Source organism: Fusarium proliferatum (genome assembly GCF_900067095.1).
Source record: "Fusarium proliferatum ET1 genome assembly, contig: FPRO_scaffold005, whole genome shotgun sequence".
Classification (NCBI taxonomy): domain Eukaryota; kingdom Fungi; phylum Ascomycota; class Sordariomycetes; order Hypocreales; family Nectriaceae; genus Fusarium; species Fusarium proliferatum.
In genome coordinates this window covers 20599-44586 of record NW_022194794.1, presented here as the reverse complement: position 1 = coordinate 44586, position 23988 = coordinate 20599, and the positions used below count along the sequence as shown (strand labels likewise).

The following is a 23988-nucleotide window of genomic DNA, read 5'->3' as shown; positions in this document are numbered from 1 at the left end:
CAGCTCTGTCTGCAATGTGAGCATCAGCCTCAAGTCAGCGATAAGATTTATTATAAATCTAGAAAAGAGATAACCGGTTTGCTGAAGAGTAAGACCGAGCCTTCCTCGTACCGGACACTCTATCGACGTTGACAAACAAGCCCAAGAGCTTGCCTGGAATGACGTGATGCATGGAAAGTTATCGCTGGATCAACCATCCTCGACTTGGGCTAGGGGAGAGAAAAAACTCAGGGGCTTGATCCTAAGCGATAAGAAAACTTAGGTAATTTGGTTTAAGTTTAGGATAGGTTTAGGGTATTGTTTGCTGAGTTTATCTGGTCGGATGCTTGTCAGCTTCCTGGGGATGGGTAAACAGACGCAAATACCCAGCGTGGGCCGGACCAGGAGCTCTGCACCACTTTCGTCTAGTGCGAGTCATGATGCGATCCAGTGCGTTTTCCTCGAACTATATATCCTGGAAGATAATTGATGGTGGTGGAAAGTGGACATAGACTCACCAGACACTTGGGCTCTGTGGTTAATACCTAAAGTGGTATTTGTTTTAACTACCTACACCTTGGAGACTTGCGCCATACATGCTCTGGATAGGGAATTCTATACTTCTGTATAAAACTTATTCAATATTAGTCTGGCAGATACCTAATTGATACAGAGAGTGCCGAGATGCGGGTTCAAGAGTATTTCATAAATTGGGGTTGTAGCACAATTACTACCTACGTATCTAAAGCCAACCTGATTATATCCTGTCAACTCTTGGCTACCAACTATTTTTCCAAAAGTTGAGTGATGCAGATTACGATCTCAAGAACTCTAAGTCAAGCGTTAGCAAGTCATCTACTGCTGAATTGATACACAGCTTACGTCGAGGCGCAGGCGAGTCCCAGCGCTGCTTGGAATAGTATCTCTCGAGCCAAAGGCGCGTCTTCTGAGCTGAGGGCACTACCCCCTGGCCACCAATCCCGGAATAAACCAAAGCATATCAGGCAGATTATCGAGCCAATTACAATAAAGCAGTCGATAAGAATACGGAATGACACATAGGCAGGTGGGAAGATCCTGACCAGTGGGTACAGAATTTCTATAGCTGACCAGCAGAAAGTCGTGACAAACTAAGTTGTTAATACATAGAAGGTCAGAAGCTGGCTACAATATGTCTACTTACAGCTGGTCCTAGTATTCCAATTGCAATAAAGTTTTTCGGGGCAGGGATAGAGGATACGACGATCCCGGCGACTGTGACTCCAAGGACAAGTGCTCGTAGAGCCAACACCAGTTTGGTGGGCCGCTGTGGTTTTTGTGCTTGCGAGGGCCTGCTGTATTTTTGGGCTTCCATGTTGAAGAAGGCAGGTTGTAATTTTATATTGAACAATAAGATCAAAGTGGGAATTTGTCGGAAATGGATGGCATTTTATATTGCGGGGTGAATATCAGGGCAAAAGTTGTTAAGAGGTCCTAGCACCAAGCCGCCCTCTGCACCGCAGCATTCAAACTGCAAATCCATTAAAATCAGATCATGGCTTCTCATGATGACGCAGTGGAAAGTAGCATGCGCAAAATGCAGGCAACGCGAAAATTATTTAGAAGCTACCATCTGGTTCGCTTTTCAGAATTAGGTCTAGTTTGCGACACGGAATCTAGCCGAGGCTCGAGCGCAATCACAATTCTATGCAGTAGAGAGACTGTGAGCTCGGAGCTAGCCACTAGTGAACAAAACTAACTTTAAAAATGATACGAAAACTTGGTACAGGGCGAGACCAGGGAGTAGGTTCCGTACCGGATCAGCAGCCCAAGCTGTTGACATGCAAAGTAGTGCACTATTGTGCCAAGTGCCGAGGCAATACTAATGCACGTATGCACGTGAACGCACAACAGCAGGCTGGATATAAAAGATAACACCTGGGCAAAGTCCCTGCCGTCCTTGTATTGGCTGATCTGAATTGATCCTGCAATAGGACATGCTCAACTTGGTGAAGATTGATATGCAAGCATTAGCAGCACAGCTCGGCTTATGACTTTGGAGCTTTGGCGTAATGTGTACGAGCTGCAACTCAGACTCTTATTGTTTATTGGCCTCTTATCGTTTGGCTACCATTGGCGGCTCTTTCAAATGTAGTTGTATAAACTGTAGCTGCTATTTACATTGATAGCCATACAATTATTGCAGAGGTGACTTAAGAGCCATGGAAGAGCGTCGGTCACAAGCTTTGAGATCGTTGTGGAGCATGGAGCGATATCTCCAACTTCTAATACCAAAGAAGGGTCATCTGTATACATACATAACCATGCCTGCAGAATTCTACTCACGCTTCTTGGTGCATCGATTTGCCATGATCGACGTCATCATGTCTCTCTTGCGACGTCGAAAGCCCATCGCACCCGCACCTTTCATCTTGTATCAGCAGCATGAGGAAGCTGATATTCATGGGCCACCTTTCCGCGAGCTCACTGACTGCCCTCAGTCTGTACTTTCCTTTTTGGTAAAGATATCGATATTGGCTAGCGATGCTGAGTTGGAGAACGATGATCGGTTCGCTGGAGCGTATCAACTCGAAACGACTATGCGAGACTGTGAAACATGAACGCATTCAATGCCACTGAGTCTAGCTGATAAATCAAGCAGCTCCTTGTCTGTCTGAGACGTCGTCGCAAGATGACCATCTAAGTACGCTCAATGCATACTTTTACTGAGTGGCGCACCTCCTGCTTGCCCCACGAGTATTTATGGGATCCCACAGCGTCAAGTCGAGTTCAAATCTACTGAAAGCCTCTTTTCTCTCTTATTAATAGACTTCCTGCGGGCTGCCGGCAGACTCCTCCACTGCCATTTCCATCCTATATGGCTGTCGAAAGGCCATTCTGCCGTTGGACCGTAAGTGAGGGTATAACAACGATAGCTCAATTCCTTGCCGAGACATAATTAAACTATACTTAATTACTATAAATAAGTTAGTTCACTGGGCACTCCGATAAAGCTCATTGGGAGACTGTAATGCTAATATCTCAGAACCCTAGGCTTGACCCAGAGTATAGTAACTTCCTTATAGGCTTGTCTTACTGTTAAGCCGTGCTATGTCTTCTGCTTTTACCCTTCTATAAGGGATAGAATTTAAAGCCAGATAGAGTTGGTGTTGCTGTCCAGAAGGTAAAGCAGTAGTTATGAGTAATACACAGTAAAGGATAAATAATATAATCTAAGAGCTTCTTCTATACTTAAATATAAACTCTAATAATATAGAGTTTTTAAATTTTAAAAATAAGGGATATATATATTTAGATACTACTACTACTAATAATACTAATAGAAAGCTCACCCTGCTTTATTTAAACTAAACTACTAGCTCCTCTATATCCTGGACTGAAAACAGCTGCATCTTCGCCACAACCTTCTCTGGATGAAGTGCCTCAGGAGTAACGTAGAAGCCGAAACCAGCAGCATTCTGTCCATGAGCATAGTTGGCAGTAATGGGGCTTACATTCAGTAGACTTGTCGCCCATGCCTTTATTTCGGGCTCCATCTCTAGGACACTCATCGCTACCCCCATAGGGAACAGGTATAGGAACGAGGGTTCTTTGCATCGGCAATGATGATGAGTTACCCATTCAAACACTCGACAAATCTCCATGGCAGGATCTCGCACCGTGACAGCACCGCCAGGTCGTCTAAGCGGTTCAAACGATAAATAGTTAGTGGCTGGTTCATTAGGCATGGCAGCATCAGCACACGCTTCGATGCGCGCGCTTGCGCTGACTGGGTCGATCTTCCAATGAAGGGCGATAAGCCACATCATTGTAGCATTGTAGAGCATGAGCTCTGTCGCAAGAGCGAACTTGCCTAACCTCAGTCGTCCCGACTGCCTGGAAGTACCAATAGAACCAAGAGCCTCGGCTGCTCGACCATTAAGTTGGGGTGTGTTGCCGGCGTCGGTTTCAACATGGTTTCCAGAGCGGGCTTGCCATTGCCATCGCCAGCGGTAGAGGGCAACAAGCTGTCTCTCAACCCTTCCCAGCAACTCTGTTCTTAAGCCCGGCCTATCCTCATCCATCAACTGTGCTGCTTCGTGGTCCTGCAAAATCCCCGGCACAACCACCAAGATGTCTAAGAGCTGGCTTTGTGGCGTCTTGAACCTTTTGTTACGCTTATATGGGACCATCCGCCAGCGCTCCTCTTCGAGAAAGAGACGCTGTTTGCCGTATAGACTTGCAACAAGCTGGAAGTATAAATTAACATCATAATCTTGACTGGAGGAGCTTATTTGACCCTACCAAAGTCGCCCTTGTTGCCTCGAACGCATTGAGAAAAGGCTGCTCCTGAAAGGCTTCTGGCCCACAGAGGTGAAGCAGCCTCGCAAGCCCTCGGAGATGAAACACAGCACCAGTCTGGTCAGCGTAGGATGCCTGGATAACGTCAGAATCATGTAATCTTCAACCACGGCTTCAGGCCCCCACAGCATGCATCAGTAGCACAAGAATGGGTACCAGCAAATGTGGCCCTCCCTGAACAGCGCTACTTCCCAGCGCACCAGCCAATGTCTTCAAACACTTTCCATACTGCATAATACCCTTGAGTTCGATGTCTCGTTGATGGTTAGATCTCCCAAAGTTGGCCTCAGAAAGCGCCTTGGCGGCATCCAGGGAGAGACTTCCAAGCTTCCCAGCAGCCGCCTGGTCGAGCCACGGGGTTCCGTAGCTTCGCCAGACAAAGTTGGAGAACATGAAAGCGAAGCAAAAGTCTCCCTGAAACGCAATCAAGCTCATCTCGGGAGGTGGGGAGGCTACTCGGCTCATGGTTGAGGACGTGGCTTTGTGGCCGGAGTGCGAGGCATTTTGTTGGGACACTCCATCTCGAGGGAAGGGTGCTGTCGAAGTATGGTGCCAAGTTCGCTCCCTGTTGAAGCCCAAGCATTCAAAGCCCCCTTTCGTACAGCGAACACAGACGGGTCTGGTTTCGTCTAGGAACACCCAAGCAATCAGGATCGCCGATCGGCCGCCATTGAGCGTGATATGGAGTAACGGAGCAGATCTTACCGCATTTTACTCGGCGCTTTCTGCAGGTATTGCAACCTTTGCTACGGCCTGGAACACCCACCATGCTCGCATCACCTGGAACTCGTCGCAGTTGTTGAGTTGGCCGGTACTAGAGAGCTCCTCGGCTGCTCGCGCAATCATTCCTTTCGGGGTGACAGCCACTTATATAACCTGGGCCATGGGCTTAGCGGCGGATAAGAGCTACGGTAGCGCCGGCATTAGTGCTGACCTAGCTGAACACTAGTGCTGATGAATCGTATTACCAGACTCTGGCAGTTCTGCGAGTGGAGAATGTCAGCGGGCGCTGGGCTGGCAGAGTAAGAGTAAGATTCGATCCGGAGATAGATATTGTTGGCAAGAGTGGAGAGGAGGAAGCCATTTCTAGATGCAATGAGCGAGAGGTGTGACTAGGTTGATAGAGCTTCAAAGGCTTTATTGTAACCGTGGTTGTGATGCTCTATGATTGGGCTTCTCATGTATAAAAAGGGCAGGGCCTGGTGCATCCAGGCATCTTATTCACACCATCAACCACCGACAATATTTAGCCCTCAAACTCCTTTGAAAATCCACTACTCGAATATCCAACATGAATTTCTCTCTCATGTTTCTCGCCTACTTCATGATGTATGGCCTTGCTGTCGCCAAATACCTTTCTCCCAGCACCTCGCAGCTCACCCAACCCTACTACCCACCAAATGCAGACTGCTGGGAGTACAAAGTCCCCGTCACCATCACCTCTGAGAACGCTATCTTTGATTTCCCGGACTGGGAAGACGACTATGCTCTCCAAGACTTCCTAACGGCTGCAACGACTCGAGACAGTGCTGGATACCCGAGCCCCATTGTCGGCACCAAGAATGAGACTGCAACTTACACCTTGGCCGCATCTTTCTGCACGCCAAAGCATGCGGGCAAGAAAGCCATCATTCTTGCGACTCACGGCATCGGGCAGGCTCGGACTCACTGGAACGCTGCCCACCAACCAGCCGAGTACAACTTCGTCCAGCATGCTATCAGCAAAGGGTACTCGGTCTGGTTCTACGACCGTCTTGGCACTGGCGAGTCTGAAAAGTGGGTAAAATATTTTCCATGTGCAGGCTAGTAGCTGACCTTACATACAGAGTCTCTGGATTCACCAACCAGCTTCGCAAGCAAAAGGCCATCCTCATTCAGCTCGCCAAGATCGTCAAGTCCGGGCAATACACAGGTACCTTTGGAAGGCCCGACAAGCTCGCCGTAATGGGATTTTCCTTTGGATCATTTATCACACACTTTGCCGTAGCCGAGAACCCAACCATTGCAGATGCAGCCATCTTGACGGCCATCAACTACAATACAACGGGGCTGAACCTCAAAGGCTTGATTCGTTCCTTCGTACCCCGAGTGGCTTCCCTCCAAAACCCCCGCCGTTTTGGACTACTGAACTCTGGATATTTGACCTGGGTTGATACCATCGCGCAAATCAACACGCAAGTATTGCCCACTACCCAAAGTACCCGCTGCTAACTGTAACCATCTCTAGCTACTTCAAGTACCCGTACTATGATCTTCCCACAGCGTCCTACTGTGAGGAATACAAGCAGCCATTTGCCATCGGAGAGTTTCTGACTATTGCTGATGGCGACTTTGATGCCAGTGGTTTTACTGGAGCTGCCCTCGTAGGTACCCTGTTTCTTGACAGAAGACCCTGAGGCTAACATGATACAGGCCATCACTGGAGAGACGGACTACATCATCTGCGATGGACAGTGTCGAGGCATCTTTGAGGAGCCGGCGCAAACTATCTGGAAGAATGCCAAATTTGAGACCTACTTGCACCCACACGCGAGTCACAATTTCAATTTTCACCACAATGCTACCAGGGCGTATGGGGTTATCACCGATTTCCTTGAATCAAACGGTATTTAAGCAGGAATGCACCTAGATAATAGCTTTGTCTATCTTTTTCTAGACTACTTCTATTTATTAGTTGTTTTTATAAAAGAAAAGAAGTCTGGCGGACTGAGACCTTGAATAATAGTGTCCCCTTGCGGCTGATTATTCATCCCTTGACGGGAATCTGCTAGCTTGATATTAAGTGATTGTTCCTAAAATGAAACATAGGTTAGGAAAGAAACTAAACCCAAGAGAAGCCTATATTATTCAAGACTTACCGAATTACCGATCTGCCCATAGCTATTATTTGGCTTGTTGCGCTCTTCAGGAGGGCCGGTCGAGCTGGCAGGGGTGCCTGGACTGAATGAGAACTGATAGCTATTGCCTCGTGAAACTGTATTAAGACATACGTGATAAATCCATATTTTGAAGAGGAGCGAAAACTTTCAGTTGTTATAAATGAGATATTGGCAGATTAAGGAGTTAATATTTTAATTGCGTTTTAGCCTTTACTTTACTTTAAATATATAAAAGAAACTCTTATATTTAATAGATAACTCTAAAGGGCCTTCAGGTTTGCGTCCTACTGCTTTTCAGTACCCAATGTCTATCGTATGCGAGCTGCCGCGGCAAACATTAAGTTAAGTCCTGCCCTAAAGCGCTCTTACAGTGACTGAAGGCAATAGGGGGCTACCTAGAGAATTGAACCCAGACCCCAGTTTTTAATTCAGTTCAAGAAGGTAACTTCGAGCAGCCGAGATAAGCTTGAATTCCTTATATGAGATTCTGTGATACTAGAGGTGGAACCAGGTACGGCAGGTCGCAGTACACCTCTGAGGCACTGCCTCTGGACACAGTGGCGGTCAGGAATTCTCGTCCAAGGCAGAATCCCTCAAAGTTCATTGGTTTCGCCATGCCCGAGTCTGTAGTGCCTTCTGACCTACGGGTTAGATGCTGAATACGTCAATACAGTTCCCAATGCAGAATCAACTTGCTGACCTGGTCTACGGCATCTCAAATAGTGTGCTATTCCACATTGGGAAAGAGAATGCGAGCTGCCTCGACGTGGCTGTGATGACAGCTCCACTACGGTTGCGCCACTGTCTACGACCTGCGAGTTGAAGGGGGATGTGATTGGCCCTTATTCGGACGGCTTTGTTTCTCATCCGTGAGATTGATCTGAATCAAGGATTTGCTTCTTTGACCAGCGAATTGCGGTTTGACAATGCCTGTTATTGACCACGAATATCCGCCTGGGATAGGGCCGAGATATCACAGCCTAGTCAGCATTTCTAAGCCATTCCAAAGTATAGAGGTGTGTAAGCATGGTGAGTCCGGTAGGGCGGCCCAATGCGTCTGGCAATACCGATATTTAAAGTCATCCCGTTCTATATAAACTCCTCACGGGTTCCGTCTCTATCATGCCCAGTCTTCCTACACACTTACACCATACACAACCAATTCCCCCTCAATCTACATCTTCTCCTCTTCTTCCATTCTCAATCAATCACCTAACAACATGGCTGCCATCCTTCGCAAACTCTTCCGCCGCAAGAAGCAGCCCCCTCTGGTCTGCTCCATCTCCCTTGATGACCAAGGCTATCCTATGGGTGAAGACCCAGATCACAAGCATACAGCTGCCTGTTTCATCGACTTTGAGCCCCTCGCCGTGGTCGAGCTCTTTCAGTCTCAAAGCTGCCAGGCCTGCCCTCCTGCCATTTCTGGCATTCTTCAGGGCGCAAACCACCCAAACCTCCTTCTTCTGACCTACAACGTAACGCTCTTTGACCATATGGGCTGGAAAGATACCTTTGCTAAGTCGGCCTGGGACCAGCGACAGCGGGCCTATGCCATGAAGCAGCAACATAAGACCATTTGCACTCCTCAGGTCATCGTTAACGGTGTAGCTGATGGCTCTGGTGCCGGCGGCAAGGAGAGTATCCAAGAGATTGTGCAGCGAGCCAGGGCCGTCCAGATAGACAGACCATGGCATATTTACCTTGATGCCAATGACACGGAGGTCAGGATCGATTCTGACGCTGAAATGGCAGAGGAACATGACATTATCATTATCCTCTTCAGAAGTGGTGATGAGAAAGTCAAGATTGGCAAGGGGCCTAATAAGGGCGTAAAGCTTGATCATCGCAATGTAGTCACGGATATGCTCAAGATTGGGAAGTGGACTGGCGGTGACGTTACACTGCGCCTTCCAGCATCTAAGGACTCAATGAAACCAGGGGAGAATGCTGTTGTTCTAGTTCAAGAGGGTTCTGGCGGCCCTATTGTTGCTGTTGCTAAGATTTAGAGACTGCTAAAGGGTTAATTGATAGCTCAAGCTTGCGACATCTCAACGAAACATATCAAGCCAACACTTTGGAAATTTCCACATGGTGAAAGCAACTAGAACTTGCGACTCTATTCAGAAGTACGACATGATCACAGTGACTCATATTGCAAAATGGAACCCTACAGTTAGTGCAAAATGCGCGTGTGAATGGAGTCTTTATTCTTGGCCCGCATTCCTCCACTTTAATGCCATGATTTGGCTGATGGCTTGGCCAATGTCAGAATCGTCAAAGACAATAACAGGACAGTCTCCACCAAGCTCCAGTGTGCACTTTTTAAGGCCCTGAGCATAAAGACCAGCAACAATTTTGCTCACCCTAGTGCTGCCTGTAAGCCTTACTTTCGCGTTGAGAGTATGGTTACACAAGACCACGGAAATACCAGGGGTGTTTTCCAAAGAGGTCGTTAGAACGTTGAATGTGCCTGCCGGGAATCCAGCTTTGGAAGCTAGATATGCTGAGGCCAAGCAAAACAGAAGCGTTTCTGGTGACGGCTTGACAGTCATATAGCACCGGACAGTAAACGCTGCGCTGGCCTTCCTCATACCTATAGCAATTAGGAAGTTACATGAGACTAAAGCAACAGTCACGCGAATAGGTTGTTTGGCCGCAAGCACTCTTCCTTTTGGGTTGCTAGACGCTCTAATTGAGCCGTGGATTCGTTCGGCTTTGCCAGCAACGTTGAAACCGATACCTTTAACTGCTAAGAAACCCGGGCTCATAACTGCGGCATGCAAAAGACTAAAGTCCCTTGCGTACAAGCTAGGGCACCTGAAATACTGCGACACAAGATGCGTTTTTGTTGCGCTGTAAGAAGCCCAGCCCTCTCTAATTGGTCAGATTGAACCCACTGCGCGATTTCGGTAGCTTGATAAGGTCAAACCGACCGCCACCTTCAATTGAGAAAAACAAGGCTCTTTCAATCAAAGCTGGAATGCTCGTTGTGACCAATCTACGCTTTGTACAACTGTTTTTTACTTCCCAAATAGGTATAGTTCACTAACATGCCATTGTCGCATAGTGACATAGTTGTTCCCGATCATGCAGAGATTAATCGCAGACACTTGAGCAATTGCACTTGCAGCCTGAAAGGGCTAACTAATGCCGCTGGCCATAAGTTGTACTCCTCTCATATGCTCTACGAAGCCGAAACGTCACTGAAATCTCATGACGGGGATGGGTCGGTTGCAGCTGTGTTGCTCCATTATGCATGATTTTAGACATTCAATGGAATATTCCATGCTGTCTAGCATTAACTACCTTTTTATCATTCATCAGGAAACATTCTTTACTATTCCATTCAATTTTATTCCAAACAAGTCCGCATCATAGGTTATTGATCTAACTTTCTAACTGTCAGATGATGAAATCTCCTAACAATTGTCACATTGCTACCCACTCTAACAGTCGACCTCGTACGAAGATGAAGTGCCACCCACCGCAGCAGGGCAACCGCCAATACAACCAGCACATCCGTTGGGCATAGCACTGGGGCATGCACCGCATGGAGGTGCACCGTTGTCGTAAATGCAGTTGTAGCACTTTGCGCTGGCCAGGGCGAAGAGGCCGAAAATGAGACCGACAGCTGATAACTTCATTGTAAATGTGTTGGCGCCTGGTTGTACCGTCAGTACTGACAGGGGCAAGGTTCAGTTTCCAAGGACCTACTTTGGAAAGATGCCTTGTAGATATGGGCTATGGAGGTTGGGCAGGAGAAAATACTTGGCTACAAAGAGCTGCTTGGTAAACAATAGTAGATAAATGCATCTTGTGAATGGATGTGGGTGGGCATTTATAGGTAGTTCTTTGAGATTGTGTGGAGACACATTATAATATATCATACTGCTGGACAAAAGATATCCAAGCTTTCAATTATGTAAATCGACCCACGTTATACGGAGTAACGAACGAGATGTATTGGCTCTACCCCCTTGTGAACCAGTATACCTCTTGTCAACATAGCTCTCCTTGAAATAACTCCAACTTTATTATGTGGATTCCGGGCTTTAGTTGTTCTATGTTTTAACATTAATATAATACCTACTTCTATCCATTTAGAATATTATGCCTCCCTGCTTTAATTGCTTTCTATATACTATATGCACCTTGTCTGTTATACACTTAGTCTTTATGTATTTTCAAGTAATATATCTTCGATAGCTATTAGATTTTAATACGCTATGCAGACGGTTACGTTATGAACCTTGTGTTTTCCTAAGTTACCGACATTTCATGGCATGATATACTGACTCGTATGTGTATCCATAGATCGACAGTGCAATACGCGCTGTAGTATTGAAAGTGGTCCAGGATGAAGTTAGGTTAAACTATAATTAAGGCATACATTCTATTGGGATTCTTTAGTAGTAGCCGCTTATTGTAGCTAGGTCGGCATAATTGCGTATTATGGCGGACATAACGGTATCCAGTTATCTGCTGACATGTCGTTTGTGGGTAAGTACAATTAAAGCAATCACTAGAGTGTATTGAGAAACGAAAGGGTGGATAAAGTTAAATCGTGGTACTATCTTCATTTGATCGCCAGGCAAAAAGTCCAGGGGTAAAAGCTTATTTCAAAAGCTAGTTCCGTACCTGTGCACAGTCTCCAGCAAGACAGGCTGTCCAAATTACGAGCCAGATAATTTACATTGACTGCTCCATCGTACGATTGCTCTATATGGAACTTTTACCGAAATTAGCACTTTCCATTACGCGGAAGGCAATGCGCGATTAACTGTAGTTTCAAGTAAGAGGTCCGGTCCCTTGCAATGCTATGCCAGGTAGAAGTGGTTGTTTGAAACGACAGGATAGCTTGACGCTTCTTCAACATTATTGACTCTCTGATTGCCTTCCTGGCCTCCATTAGGTACTTACTCGCCCTAAGTTCCACTGGCCTTCGTATTTTCAGTATTCCACAAAATTTTGAAAAGACAACTACGGTGCGTATTGGTGGATGATATGGCTCTACAATTAAAACGTTCCGATCCGCTGGGTCAGATTACTGTAGATGCAGACCTGCAAAAGGGACTGGCCTTCCGGGTCTCGTTTTCTCGGCGCGACCCATATCTCAATAGGAAAGCGCGTTAGGCATCATCATGATAGAGAAGTTTGCTGGGCTTGTCTCGAGATCCAATGGCCGAAGCGCAAGGTTTGCTGAAAAAGTTGACTTGGTGACTCGGGCAGCGTAAGTTATCCCGTGGGTCCAAGACTGGCCAGGTATTACAAAGCTTACTTTGCCTTCAACGGCGAGGTTCCAACACATATAGGTCAAGTTCTTTTGGCCAGGGCTTGAAGTGTCTGAGTTCACTTCGATCACAGTAAAGTTCATGTATTGAGGAAAAGAGATTGGTATTCTTACACAGCTATCATACAATATAAACCGGGATGCGACTCGCGTATGCGTCGCTTTTGCTTATGTGGATATCCATTTTGTGGAAATCGTGCAGTTGTAACCAGCACAGCATGCGGAACATAAGTACGCACCACGCCTCGTTGAGCTCTTTGTCCCCGAACCTTTCTCCGTGCTTAGGGCGGGTTGCACTCACGTCATCTTCTGAGACAAAGGAGTCTTGCCTTGCCTTCATACGCTTGCTTAGCAGGCCCTGTTTGCTGAGATTCCGGACGACATTTTGACGAACGCGGTCAAAATACATTTGAATGAGAAGAGTCTCTTTGTCTTCACCTGGTGCTGAATCAATGTCGTGAATGGTGATTGGTGCATCGTCAAGAGCTTTATTATTGTCGTCGTTCTTCGTGTTATCGTCGGCTTCGTTCTTCTCGTGTAGAATACCCATGACCTCTTGAATATGCATACGCACAACTCTCTTAATCATGGACAATCCAGGTTTCTTCATCCTGCCAAAATACTCATCACATAACTCGACTCCAGATCGGAGATTGTTGAGGTGATTGACCAGGTTTGCACCATTGATGTCTTCGCCAAAAACATCGAGCGTGGATCCTTCTGTTCGCAGGAGCGGAAACCTTTCATCTGCTTCTGCCCACTTGAGTATTTTTCTTACTTGTTCACTATCCTTCAAGGCTGTTTCATGGAGAGGCCGCAAACTGTTGATGTATTCCATCATGAGGGCTGACAGAGAAAAGGAGCTGGGATCCCAGTAGAAAACGGTCGGGTTAGGAAGCATACGGAAGATGGTGCCCTTCAAATGAAGCATTTCTCCGACCATGCCGAGGATCTCGAATGGAACTATTCAAGGTCAGCTTTATCTTCGATCAACCCGATAAAGGGCAACTTACCCGCAAACAGGTGAGTGTGGCGTGCTTGGTCAGGCTTTCGGAAGTAGTTGACTGTGTTGATATCACACCCAAGCACCACAAGCGTCTTCGCAATCTCAGCCAGACTTCCCAATTGAAGGCTCTCAGCTCCCTTGGCCTCGTCAGCATAGACCTTCTTCTCCTGGTTGAAGATGGTCGGAGCCATGCCGAAGCATAGCTGTTTGACATTGTAGTTGGGGATCACCCGGTTCTTCTCGAACCAGGTTGGTCCTTGCTTCTGAAAGTTGAAGGTGATACCAAGACCGTCCGTGTATGAGCCATATAGAACAAACCCGTTGCCCTGACCGCGATACTGGTCGGTATTGAGATCAAATTTCCTCCAATGAATGCCCAGCATTCCTGCAATCTCAACAAGATGCGATATTGTAGTTGTGGCATAAGGTTTAGCAAAGTCTTTGGGCATGCTATCCCACGTACGCCTCTTTCTCTGCATGCAGACAACTAGCGAGTGATGAGCATGAGGCTCTTCAGTATCGATTGGTGGGCGTGGACCAGCCGCTTTAACCCACTCGGCTGACTTCTTGCCTTGCCACTCGCGAGATTCTTTCTCCATCCTGACAATAGCCATGAGCAAGCCATACCAGGTAGCCTTTTCGTTATCAGCCGTATGAATGATGCGCTGCGTGCTCTGCTTGTACTCGTTGTCGAATTCTTTGACAGTGTCTGTGTACTTGAAATTTTCGTTTCCGCCATCGAGGCGAATGATCTTTTTGCTTTCGTCCTTGGCCAGGGCATCATCACCCAGTGGTCCCCTGGTGTTGCCGGGCTTGGCGACGAAAATGACTGGAGCCTCAAACTGGACCTCGAAACGGAACTCGGACCAGATCATCCGGCGCCGAGCAAATTGAGCCCATTTTCCTATGACAGCCTCACTGCATGACGAGAAACCGGTAGCTGTGGCGAGATACTGCTGCAGGGCCTGCAGAATGGCAATGACAAAGGCCAAGACGGAGATGACCAGCGCAACCACGGCAATAATGAGCTCCGTGTTGTCGTCACTGCTTCCACCAGAGCTTGGGTCTGGTACAGCTGTTGAGGACATTTCAAGTGATATATTTTGTGTCTTGTGTCTTATCGAGAATAGTCCGATCAAGGTGCTTGTGAGGTCTCCAGGACTTGGGTTTTTCTTGATGCCCAGCGTCAGTTCCCATAACGCGATGGCTGGAGAATCTGACTGACGCGCGAAAAAGGGGCGACACTGTCCAATTACGATGGGTTTGTGATGCTGCACAGGGGTTGTAGTGGAGAAGTGCTAATTATAAACTGGTTTTGGGCGCTTAGTATGTAGGGTAAGTAAATTTAAGGACCTCGAGAAGATAAATGTTGCTTATGTTTTGCCAAAAGTTTAGAGGACTCTAAAATAAGTATCTATACATCATAGGCTAATATATATACATTTCAACATTAAAGCCACGTCCATATGCGCAACAGATCCCTACTCGCGCATTCTCAACAATATATACAGACTCCATACTATACAATAGTAAACAATCATCGCATAGGTACTGGCTGGCTTCAAAGAGCAATCGGTTTGATGTATAGGTTAAATAAGCCAAAGCCAGAGGCAGAGTAAAAACCAATAGATAGTTCCAAGTTCTCTCTATTAATTTAAGCTCTTGGCCACAAGTCTTGACTCAATTGCCGTCAATTGCCGTCACGGCAATTGCCCGAGGTTACTATGCGGGGAAGTTCTTGGGGTCACGAATTTAATTACTAAGGCGAGGCGAGGCCAGGCTATAGGCTACTAAGGAATACGGCATTCTCTCACTTCATTTACCGTCATAATGGCCAACTCAATCGGCGAGAATGCCTGGTAGCTCATTTTCATGAAACGATAAACTATCGCAAAACATCTTTAATAATCACAGTGACTTTATTGCCGCCCAAACGACTGGCCCTGTCGAAAATCAATGCAACATTGACCAATTTCTTTTTTGAACTGACGTCATGGCATTATCACGCCCAACTGCCATTGTCTCGCACGGAGAGATTGATGCAAACCCTCTTGAACAATATGGCAAAGCTGGAGAGGTATTGCTTCGAATCGGGTATGTCAGACTTTGGTCGGACAGCGATTTCTTCCCCCCTCCTCCTCGTTCAGCTACCTAGGTATCCATCTGAACCTTTGTCTGACAAATTACTGACAATTGTCATTCATTTAGGAATGGTGGTGCAGGTGCCACTGGCTTGGTCAAGGGACTTGCCCAAGACTATTTAAAGTCTCGAGGCAAAGATGGCCTGATTGAGTGGATATGTAACCACTCCCGCAATACACAGCTGGCGTTACTCAATGGCTTCATTGACTTTGCTTTGACTTATGAACGCGAACAGGAAGCCCTGGCCCAGGCTGAGGGATGGTCATATACGGCTGGATGCGTATTCCACGACCACTTCTGCTTAGCAGGGCCCCTATCGGACCCTGCGGGACTGGCATCTGCAGTATCTATAACTGATGCCTTTGAGAAGATCGCTGCCTCAGGCTGCCTGTTCCACAGCCGTGCCGACCATTCTGCCACTATGTGGAAAGAACGCGAAATTTGGTCTTTGGTCGGCCGAAAGCCGTGGGAAGACCAAGCGACAAAATCATCCTGGTACAAGACAAGCTTGCTATCACCATCAGAAGCTCTCAAGGGGGCTGATGTCGCAGGCGCCTACTTCCTGACTGATCGGTCAACGGTCTTGCGACAGACTGGACTTGGCACCATTTCCAACTGTACCATCTTCTTCGAACCAACGCGGCCAAGGCACATTCTGATGAACAGTTGCTATGCCTCATTCTCACCAGTGATTAAAGAGGCGGATCCCTCGGTGACGAACCACGTACGTGATTTCTTCTTGTACCTTGTGTCGCCACGAGGTCAAGCGGTGATTCGTGACTATGGAATTGCACAAACAGGACTGCCACTGTTCGCTCCTGTCGAAGATGGTATCGCATTGACGTGCTTGCGTGGAGGACGTCCAATTGACGGCAAGTGGGTAAAGGACACCGAGTTAACCAAGGGAAGACTGTAAATGTAGATGGGTCATGACGCACTGCTTCGAACAGATGCTATTATGACTTTGATTCTTGGTAGTTAATAATTATACTTGCTTTGTCTGCCATTCTTTTTATTCGAACTGACGCGGATATATAGGATATGTTGTTGAAAGCGCCACTGGGTGAATGTTCTGAAAAGTAGTCTCATGCGTTGCTTTATCTACTTCTGTGACTGGTTGGCCACTGGCCTATATGGCACTCCTATCCATGGGAATCACCTGGCCAGGGACTGGATGATGGTTGCTAAACCGGACCTCAAGGTTATAGACCTCGCGTCCTTGGGCCTTAAACAGATTCCTTTGTTAGATAGTACCTGCAGAGGTGAAAAGGCCGCTAGGTTTCTGGTCGACCGTATGTTCGATCACCTTTTCCCCTCTGAGTGTAAAAGTCGCCTGATACAGCACTTTTGGTAAGGCTCGAGAAGAATATTGCCAATGGTGATGATCCGGTTTCCGTGGCAATTAACGCTGTGGATGTGTTATGAGCTACATTCCAGGACTCTTGGTTATAGAAGGAACTTGCAGACTCCGATACAAGCTTGAGGTGTGACTTTAAAAACGGCAATGAGGATGAGGGCATATTTGTTGCATACACTCCCTGGCTGAACGCCGTTCCCAATAAACGAGAGTAAAGCTAAAATAAGATTGATATTTTTAGGATTCAGTCTATCCAAGGTTTAAAGCTATCTGGGTAAACTAGAGAGTGTTGCGTAATTCTAACTGGTATTCTCGCTTCACCCTTTCTATCCACGTAGGTATCTGTATTTTGGGACTCCAGATAACATTTCACCTCCCTTGACCTTTACAGTAACAACTTCGCCAGGCACCAGATCTATGCAATTGTCTTCTAAGGAGATACCGGGAAGCTCTTCGAAGACTAGGCCCTTGGTGGGTTTGTTGGCCGTGAGCTGATACCCATCTGGCCCAACCTGAACCTCAACACCTCTGTCGGAGAAGTCAAGATACTTGAGAGGTTGAGGCCAATCGACGTCTTGTGAGATACAAGTGTCGCCCTGCAAAACACGCACAGATATGACATGTGGCTCATCCTTTACATTGTCAATCTGTCCAGTCAGGATGTCAGTCGTCCCATTCGGGATCAAAACCGCGTTGGCCTTGACGACTTTATCCCTGATATCACTGCCAGTCTTGATCGATATGAAGCGAATTTCAACAGTGACAGTAATCTCCTCCTGCTTGCTGCTTGCAACCCAAACTTCAAACGAAGAAGTCTTCGCTGGCCTTGCATGAACGACACTCCAGTCGTGGTGTTGTCGTTGAACACCCACAGCGATGGGCTTGAGGGCTCGACGAATGGAGTAATATGCTGGCTTCTTTGTGAGAAAGTAATCGACGATGGACCATGAGATGGCGGGCCAGCAATCGTTCATCTGCCAGACGAGAACACCGCCGCATCTACGATCGTCTCCCCATTGGCGACGCCAGCTGCGGTACGCAAAAGTCATGGCTTCGCTCTGGCAAAGCTGCGTCAAGTATATGTGAGACTGGTGAGGGGTTAGTAAAAAAAGAGAGATCTGCTTCTGAAGAGGGAGTAATTTACCTCTAGATCTGGAAGGGGACGAAAGTTCTCGACCACATAAGTAGCGATTCGTCGTTCGTGACCATCTGCTTTGTTATGGAAATCCATCATCTGAGACTGCGGAAAACGGTCGCACTCTTCAGTGATGCAGTGCTTAATCGTTGACAAGGCCGGGAAAGCTTCCATACCGAACTCGCTATTGAACCTGCCACCCAGCCTGTCAAAGACCTGGTATTTCTCCTGCGTGCCATGCCAAACTATGGAGATGTCAGTAAATAAAGGAAGAGAAGATACAGCCCGCCTCTTACCGTTCCATTGATGGAGATCTCCTGTAGTCTTGTCTGTAGTGTCTTTGCCTCCAGAGAACGGTGATCCAGGCCAGTATGTCATCCCTGGAGATACCTCACTGACTACCTCTGGTAAGAGATGCTCATAGTAGTACCGAGCCGGAAAAGAAGACTTGAGCCAAGAAGAAGGATCCTTGTCGTCTGGATTGTACTCGAGACCTGCCTGCTCTTGAACCTGGTAATCCTCATTGTTGCCGGCATATATCACGACTGAAGGGTGGTGATGCAGTCTACTGACGTTCTGCACTGCCTCCTCGCGAATCGATCGGATGAGTTCTGGCCCTACAGGATAGTTTCCGCAGCCAAACATGAAGTCCTGCCACACCAAAATGCCCATGTCATCGCAGCAGTCATAAAAAGTGTCGTCTTCGTAGATGCCACCGCCCCAAACTCTGAATCCAATCCAAATGGGTCAGTAAATTTATGCAAGGAGAAAAGACTCATCGATGTCCCCTCACCTCGTCATGATCTGATTGCCTTCTATCATAAGCTTCAACCAGTCTCGGTACTTGGAAGCGGTGATTCGAGGTAGAAAGTTATCGGCCGGAATCCAGCATGAGCCACCGGAGAAGACGTCAATGTTGTTGATTCTGAAATAGAATGATTTCCCATGAGAGTCTCCGTTTTGAACGAGTTCGCTCCTCCGGAAGCCAGTCTTCTTGGTCTTTGCATCCAGCTTCTGACTATCTTTGACGATACTGACACTCACGGTGTACTGAGACTGATGACCGTATCCAGCAGGATACCACAGTTCGGGGTGATCTAGTCAACGGCTGTTAGTATGTTACGCTTAGAGTCATGTGTATGGCTGAGTACCTATAGCAAAAGGGACAACCAGACGGTCACTAGAAGGTTTTGCTGCCACTGTATCGTGAACGAGAGTGTCTTGAAAGAGGATAGAGATATTTGCCGTGTCATAGCACCCTTCAACGTCAATTTCCACCGTGCCCTGAACCTTTTCAAGGTCTGGAGAAACACTGTAATTGAGGAGGAAGTCACTTATGTGGGCGGATGACACTTCAAGCCAGACTGGCTTCCATGGACCGGCGGTGTTAAGCACTGGGCCCCAGTCCCATCCCTGCGTATTTATTTAGCAAAAGGTCTCTTGTATTTCATTCATTACACATACCCAGTGATATTGAGCTTTCCTCACAACCAAGCGTCCAGCCTCTCCGTTGAAGAGCTCCCATCGATGATCAGGATATTGCTTTGTGATCTCCCTGGACTTGAGTAGTGCGCTGTCAAAGTCGATGGATAACACGTTGGTACCCTCGTTGCAAAGCTTGTCAGTGATATCCACACGGTGGCTGAGAAACATATTGTCGCTCTCTAGTATGACGGCATCGTTGAGCTTGACTTGAGCAAACGTATCAAGACCTTCGAAGATAAGATACACTGATCTACTGCTGGCAGACGGCGAGTCAAAAGTAGTGCGGTAAGTCCAAGCCGTCTCTCCAACCCATTCGACTTCAAGCTCATTCATATCCAAAAACGGGTCAGGGATGCTATATAGGTCATCGATTAGCACCCGGGAGAGCGTAGAACGTTGTATACTAACATTCCGTTTTCAATCAAGTCAATGTGGGCAACCGTTGGCACTTTGGCCACAGGCTTCCAAGCATCATGTCCATCTGTTGCTTTCTTGAATGACCATCCCTTCTCAAGCAGCGTTCTTTGTGCGATTGGAGGCATCATGATCAGGGAAGTGTATAACAGGCCGGATTCGTTCGTCGATAAAGACCATTACAGAAGATGTATAAATGATCTCTAGTATTCGAAGCGCGGCAATGAATTTGGAAGCTGGGAGCGATAATACCTTTCCATGAGTTTGTTGATGAGCTGCTTATAATGGGTTTTATTTTTGGCTGTAGTTATGGATATGATCGCTTCTGACCGGTGCTACCAATCTCCGTGCTAGTCTCCGAATTTCGATACGGGACGTAGGCATTTATGAGCCGCGGAACAAGCTCTTCCGTCTCCGATTTAGGCCTTGGTCCAAGCTACACGCCAACCCCACAGAACAATTGCACCAACAGACACCACTACATCCTTCCAAAAGAGGCTAAGATTATCCTCGCGCTCGCCCCCACAAACCATTCCTCCCCGCTCTTTCGTTTCTGGCTACGTCCTGATGGCCCTGCTTTTAGCCAAATCATTATGAACATTGCATACCCCCCTCTCTCTAGGGATGATATCCGGATCTTGGACGTCAGCATTAATGGGGAGGATTCTGAACCTATCTGCAACTTCAGGGTCGTGCCTCTAGAGAACCCTCCAGACTACACCGCTGTTTCCTACTGCTGGGACAATTCAACAGACATAGCGAGGATTAAGTTTCAAAATGGCGACTCCCTCCCACTTAGCCAGACCTTGCTTGATCTCTTTAATTCTCTGAAGGAGAGAACATCCAAGTTCACTGTGTGGATCGATGCCATTTGTATCAACCAGGAAGACACAACGGAGAAGGAGTTTCAAGTTCCCCTCATGGGAAAGATTTATTCACGCTCTAAGGAAGTCTTAGTTTGGTTGGGCAACAGTGATGATATTACTAAGAATGCATTTCGCTTCATGAAACAAGAAGAAAACGACGTCGAGACTAGACTAGAGCCATTGGTCAGATCAAGCTCTTTTTATGATAAATTTCGGAGTTTATACCGCAAAGTCTCACAGCCCTCTCGACAAGAAAATGATGAGTATGGCCTAGAGAGCATGTTGCTTCTACTCCAACGCCCATGGTTCCAACGGGTGTGGGTTATACAAGAGGTTGTTGCCGGAGGGAACATCCAGGTGATTTGTGGTGAGGATTGCGTAGATCTGAGCCACTTTTCAGATGGTGTTTCTGCCATTTGGAACTCATTCACTGGCTTGGGCCGCTATGAAGACGATCATCCAGCCATCCTTGGATTCTGGTGTGTAACCAGGATGCTTGGTATACGAGAAGAATACCAGAACAAGGTCAATCAGGGAGAAAGTGGAGTATGCTATGAGACTCTTCTTCAGGCTGCATATCATTGCCAAGCCACAAGGACCTGCGACAAAGTCTTTGCTTTTCACGGTATTGCAGATAGCCGACCGGTCCCGAAAGCTAATTACAGAATCACTGAAGAGCAAGTCTTTGTGGAAACAGCCGAAGCACTTCTCTGCAATGGAGACTCCCTTGATCTTCTAGCCCTATCGTGGATGGGATATATGCGGCAACATTCCAGCATACCCACCTGGGCCCCCGATCTTCGATGCCATGCCTACGATGAGCCACTTGTTCTTTGTGACAGTGCAGGCTGGGATGCAGGCGGACGCTTGAATACACCACCAAAGATCGACGCTGAATCACCGCGTCGGCTTAGACTTCAAGTCAAGCAACTCGATACAATAGACGTCATCTGCCCCCCCTTCGCTTCTTGGGTTGTAGAGAAGCAGCGGGCAGCAGTTAAATCTATCTTAGCCCTGAGATCACGGCTAGCAGGCAATCTTTCCAGGGAAGCGTGGATGGACAGATTAGCAGAGTCTCTCATTATGGGTCTCGATATCGACGACAGCCCACTGAGAGTCGGTATGCCAGGATGGGATGAACACCGTCGGCAATTTAATGAGTGGCTACAGTGGGTACAGTCGAACTCGCGACAAAAGAATCTCCACAAGATCGAGTCCAATATGCACCACCGCATAATCAGGACTCGTATAGACACAATGAAGGCATTCGCAAGCAGCCGAGGTTTCTTTGGTATCGGGCCAGAACCTACCATGGAAGGAGATGTCGTGTACGCAGTTCCGGGCTGTCGAGTACCTCTTGTGCTGCGACCTGACCCATTGACAGCTGATGAAGAGATGAGATCTCTTCCCGTGCAGACATGGACTCTTGTCAGCTGGTGTTATGTCGATGGGTCAATGTTTGGAGAGGCTATGGATCAAGAGAGACCTTTTGAAGAAATACTACTGCGCTAAGTGTAGAAGCATATGGTATAAAGATGTTGAAGATGAGGTTCATAGTTTCATGTGCATAAGCATACGTAATATAGAAGAGATTCTCATCAATCAGTCAATAAGCAGGCAATGTAGTCCTTTCCTACTTTTTCGTTGCAGTCCTTGAGACGACGGGTTACATCGAAACGATCGATCAGGCCAGTATCTCACTGCTCTTCTATTGCCAGCGATTCCTCGAGGACATTCTCGGCGCTTGCCTCGTCGACAAGATCGAATGTCGTCCTCTTCTCTTTGTTCTTCTTATATGCATGCACCGTTGTTTGGTTGGGCATGACCGTCGCTTCGTTCCGATTCGCCTCGGCCTATGTCAGTACTAACGGGGATGGAAAGACAGTCTGCGCCCATACTATATGCACAAAGGACCAATGTATCCCCTTTGGGGGTTGTGCCAAGTACACTTATAGAAACCTCCGATTTCCTAGATGTTACCTCGTTTACCATCAGGTAATTTTAAGAGTCTAAGGATGCTGCATGTCAGCTGGCTAGTCAGACTTCGCCAACATCCTGCAAAGGCCTCACTATATAGACGGAAAACACGGCATGTATATATATCCCTGTAAGCTTTGTTGAATCCTTTGAGTTATATCAATTAGCACTAGGTTCTCAAATAATATCAAGATTAGTATTCAACATTGTGACAAGGGCAATAAAACATAACCGTCCTTGCCCCGATCCCCAGCCTTCAACACCAGCCTGACAGATTTTACAATATCTAGTAAGTCCATTCCATTATTCATCATGAAGACTACTTTCATCCTCGGCACGCTCGCCCTCGCTCTCCAGTCTCACGCCTGCGTAACCTTTACAACGAAAGAAGACATCAAAGCCCAAAAGAGCACCTGGGCTTTTTGGAACGACGGCCAAAAACAATGCCAGTTCAATGGCCAAGGAAACAGGCCAAATGGCCTTTTCAGGGACGTAGACGACGAGGACTATTACGTCATCCTCAGCAATGACTTCCCAATACTGCATGGTCAAGTTTTCAAGTATGAGTATGGCGAGTTCAAGTGGAATCGCGAGTTCCTTCTATGCCTCGTGGGGAAATTAATAATGCTGACTATAATCTCTATAAAGCTCAGGTTACGATGCAACAGTTTGAAGACTTTGGGTATACGCGACGCGCTTGCATGGAGGGGTTAACTGTGGTGGAAAGCCCTGTAATCTTCCATGAATATGTGTCGGCTGAATGAAAGAAGAGACAACATGTATCTCAAGTGTGCAGGGTCAATTATTAACGTGTGGCCTGAAGCACGGTGGAGTTGTCTAGACAGAAGAAGAGAATCACCAAGGGTGATGAAGGAGTAATAGCATTGGAAGCTGCGAAGGTCCAATGCTATCACATTTTGCTGGTGGGACATAGCTACCGATAACCTATTGAGAAATGAATTTCACTCCAGGTAATTGTCTTAGATGTAACGATTTATAGAAACTCTGGAAACATGTAATTTTGCTTTCCTGATATAGCGGGCTTTCAAGTGATCTCGAGGTATAATCTGACCAGGAAAGCCCATTATCACAAACTGGATTTTACATTATATGCATG

The 23988-nt window shown here is 47.0% G+C and overlaps 12 protein-coding genes across 12 annotated transcripts; 6 read left to right on the top strand and 6 right to left on the bottom strand.

The window, feature by feature from the left end:
- Nucleotides 1-764: 764 nt before the first annotated feature.
- FPRO_10217 (uncharacterized protein) lies at nt 765-1333 on the bottom strand (the record flags this gene model as incomplete). Its single annotated transcript, XM_031231155.1, has 3 exons — nt 765-810; nt 862-1109; nt 1163-1333. The coding sequence occupies 3 exons, from the start codon at nt 1331-1333 to the stop codon at nt 765-767; spliced, it is 465 nt and encodes a 154-aa protein (XP_031081220.1).
- Nucleotides 1334-2282: 949 nt separating this feature from the next.
- On the top strand, nt 2283-2688 carry FPRO_10216 (uncharacterized protein; the record flags this gene model as incomplete). Its single annotated transcript, XM_031231154.1, has 2 exons — nt 2283-2568; nt 2621-2688. 2 exons carry the CDS (start codon nt 2283-2285, stop codon nt 2686-2688), a joined length of 354 nt encoding a protein of 117 aa, XP_031081219.1.
- A 638-nt stretch (nt 2689-3326) lies between these two features.
- Nucleotides 3327-4785, bottom strand: FPRO_10215 (uncharacterized protein; the record flags this gene model as incomplete). The annotated part of the gene is made up of 3 exons (XM_031231153.1): nt 3327-4208; nt 4264-4395; nt 4447-4785. The coding sequence occupies 3 exons, from the start codon at nt 4783-4785 to the stop codon at nt 3327-3329; spliced, it is 1353 nt and encodes a 450-aa protein (XP_031081218.1).
- Nucleotides 4786-5611: 826 nt separating this feature from the next.
- Nucleotides 5612-6933, top strand: FPRO_10214 (uncharacterized protein; the record flags this gene model as incomplete). The annotated part of the gene is made up of 4 exons (XM_031231152.1): nt 5612-6096; nt 6147-6498; nt 6558-6683; nt 6733-6933. The coding sequence occupies 4 exons, from the start codon at nt 5612-5614 to the stop codon at nt 6931-6933; spliced, it is 1164 nt and encodes a 387-aa protein (XP_031081217.1).
- A 1486-nt stretch (nt 6934-8419) lies between these two features.
- On the top strand, nt 8420-9205 carry FPRO_10213 (uncharacterized protein; the record flags this gene model as incomplete). Its single annotated transcript, XM_031231151.1, has 1 exon — nt 8420-9205. One exon carries the CDS (start codon nt 8420-8422, stop codon nt 9203-9205), a length of 786 nt encoding a protein of 261 aa, XP_031081216.1.
- A 198-nt stretch (nt 9206-9403) lies between these two features.
- On the bottom strand, nt 9404-9967 carry FPRO_10212 (putative UGA2-succinate semialdehyde dehydrogenase; the record flags this gene model as incomplete). Its single annotated transcript, XM_031231148.1, has 1 exon — nt 9404-9967. The coding sequence occupies one exon, from the start codon at nt 9965-9967 to the stop codon at nt 9404-9406; it is 564 nt and encodes a 187-aa protein (XP_031081215.1).
- A 566-nt stretch (nt 9968-10533) lies between these two features.
- FPRO_10211 (uncharacterized protein) lies at nt 10534-10843 on the bottom strand (the record flags this gene model as incomplete). The annotated part of the gene is made up of 2 exons (XM_031231147.1): nt 10534-10536; nt 10685-10843. 2 exons carry the CDS (start codon nt 10841-10843, stop codon nt 10534-10536), a joined length of 162 nt encoding a protein of 53 aa, XP_031081214.1.
- A 1767-nt stretch (nt 10844-12610) lies between these two features.
- Nucleotides 12611-14583, bottom strand: FPRO_10210 (putative Modin; the record flags this gene model as incomplete). The annotated part of the gene is made up of 2 exons (XM_031231146.1): nt 12611-13452; nt 13503-14583. 2 exons carry the CDS (start codon nt 14581-14583, stop codon nt 12611-12613), a joined length of 1923 nt encoding a protein of 640 aa, XP_031081213.1.
- Nucleotides 14584-15488: 905 nt separating this feature from the next.
- Nucleotides 15489-16553, top strand: FPRO_10209 (uncharacterized protein; the record flags this gene model as incomplete). The annotated part of the gene is made up of 2 exons (XM_031231145.1): nt 15489-15589; nt 15704-16553. 2 exons carry the CDS (start codon nt 15489-15491, stop codon nt 16551-16553), a joined length of 951 nt encoding a protein of 316 aa, XP_031081212.1.
- Nucleotides 16554-17320: 767 nt separating this feature from the next.
- FPRO_10208 (uncharacterized protein) lies at nt 17321-20156 on the bottom strand (the record flags this gene model as incomplete). The annotated part of the gene is made up of 7 exons (XM_031231144.1): nt 17321-18082; nt 18139-18374; nt 18426-18856; nt 18923-19226; nt 19281-19542; nt 19594-19969; nt 20023-20156. 7 exons carry the CDS (start codon nt 20154-20156, stop codon nt 17321-17323), a joined length of 2505 nt encoding a protein of 834 aa, XP_031081211.1.
- Nucleotides 20157-20414: 258 nt separating this feature from the next.
- Nucleotides 20415-22406, top strand: FPRO_10207 (uncharacterized protein; the record flags this gene model as incomplete). The annotated part of the gene is made up of 1 exon (XM_031231143.1): nt 20415-22406. The coding sequence occupies one exon, from the start codon at nt 20415-20417 to the stop codon at nt 22404-22406; it is 1992 nt and encodes a 663-aa protein (XP_031081210.1).
- Nucleotides 22407-23183: 777 nt separating this feature from the next.
- FPRO_10206 (uncharacterized protein) lies at nt 23184-23544 on the top strand (the record flags this gene model as incomplete). The annotated part of the gene is made up of 2 exons (XM_031231142.1): nt 23184-23464; nt 23520-23544. The coding sequence occupies 2 exons, from the start codon at nt 23184-23186 to the stop codon at nt 23542-23544; spliced, it is 306 nt and encodes a 101-aa protein (XP_031081209.1).
- Nucleotides 23545-23988: the final 444 nt, after the last annotated feature.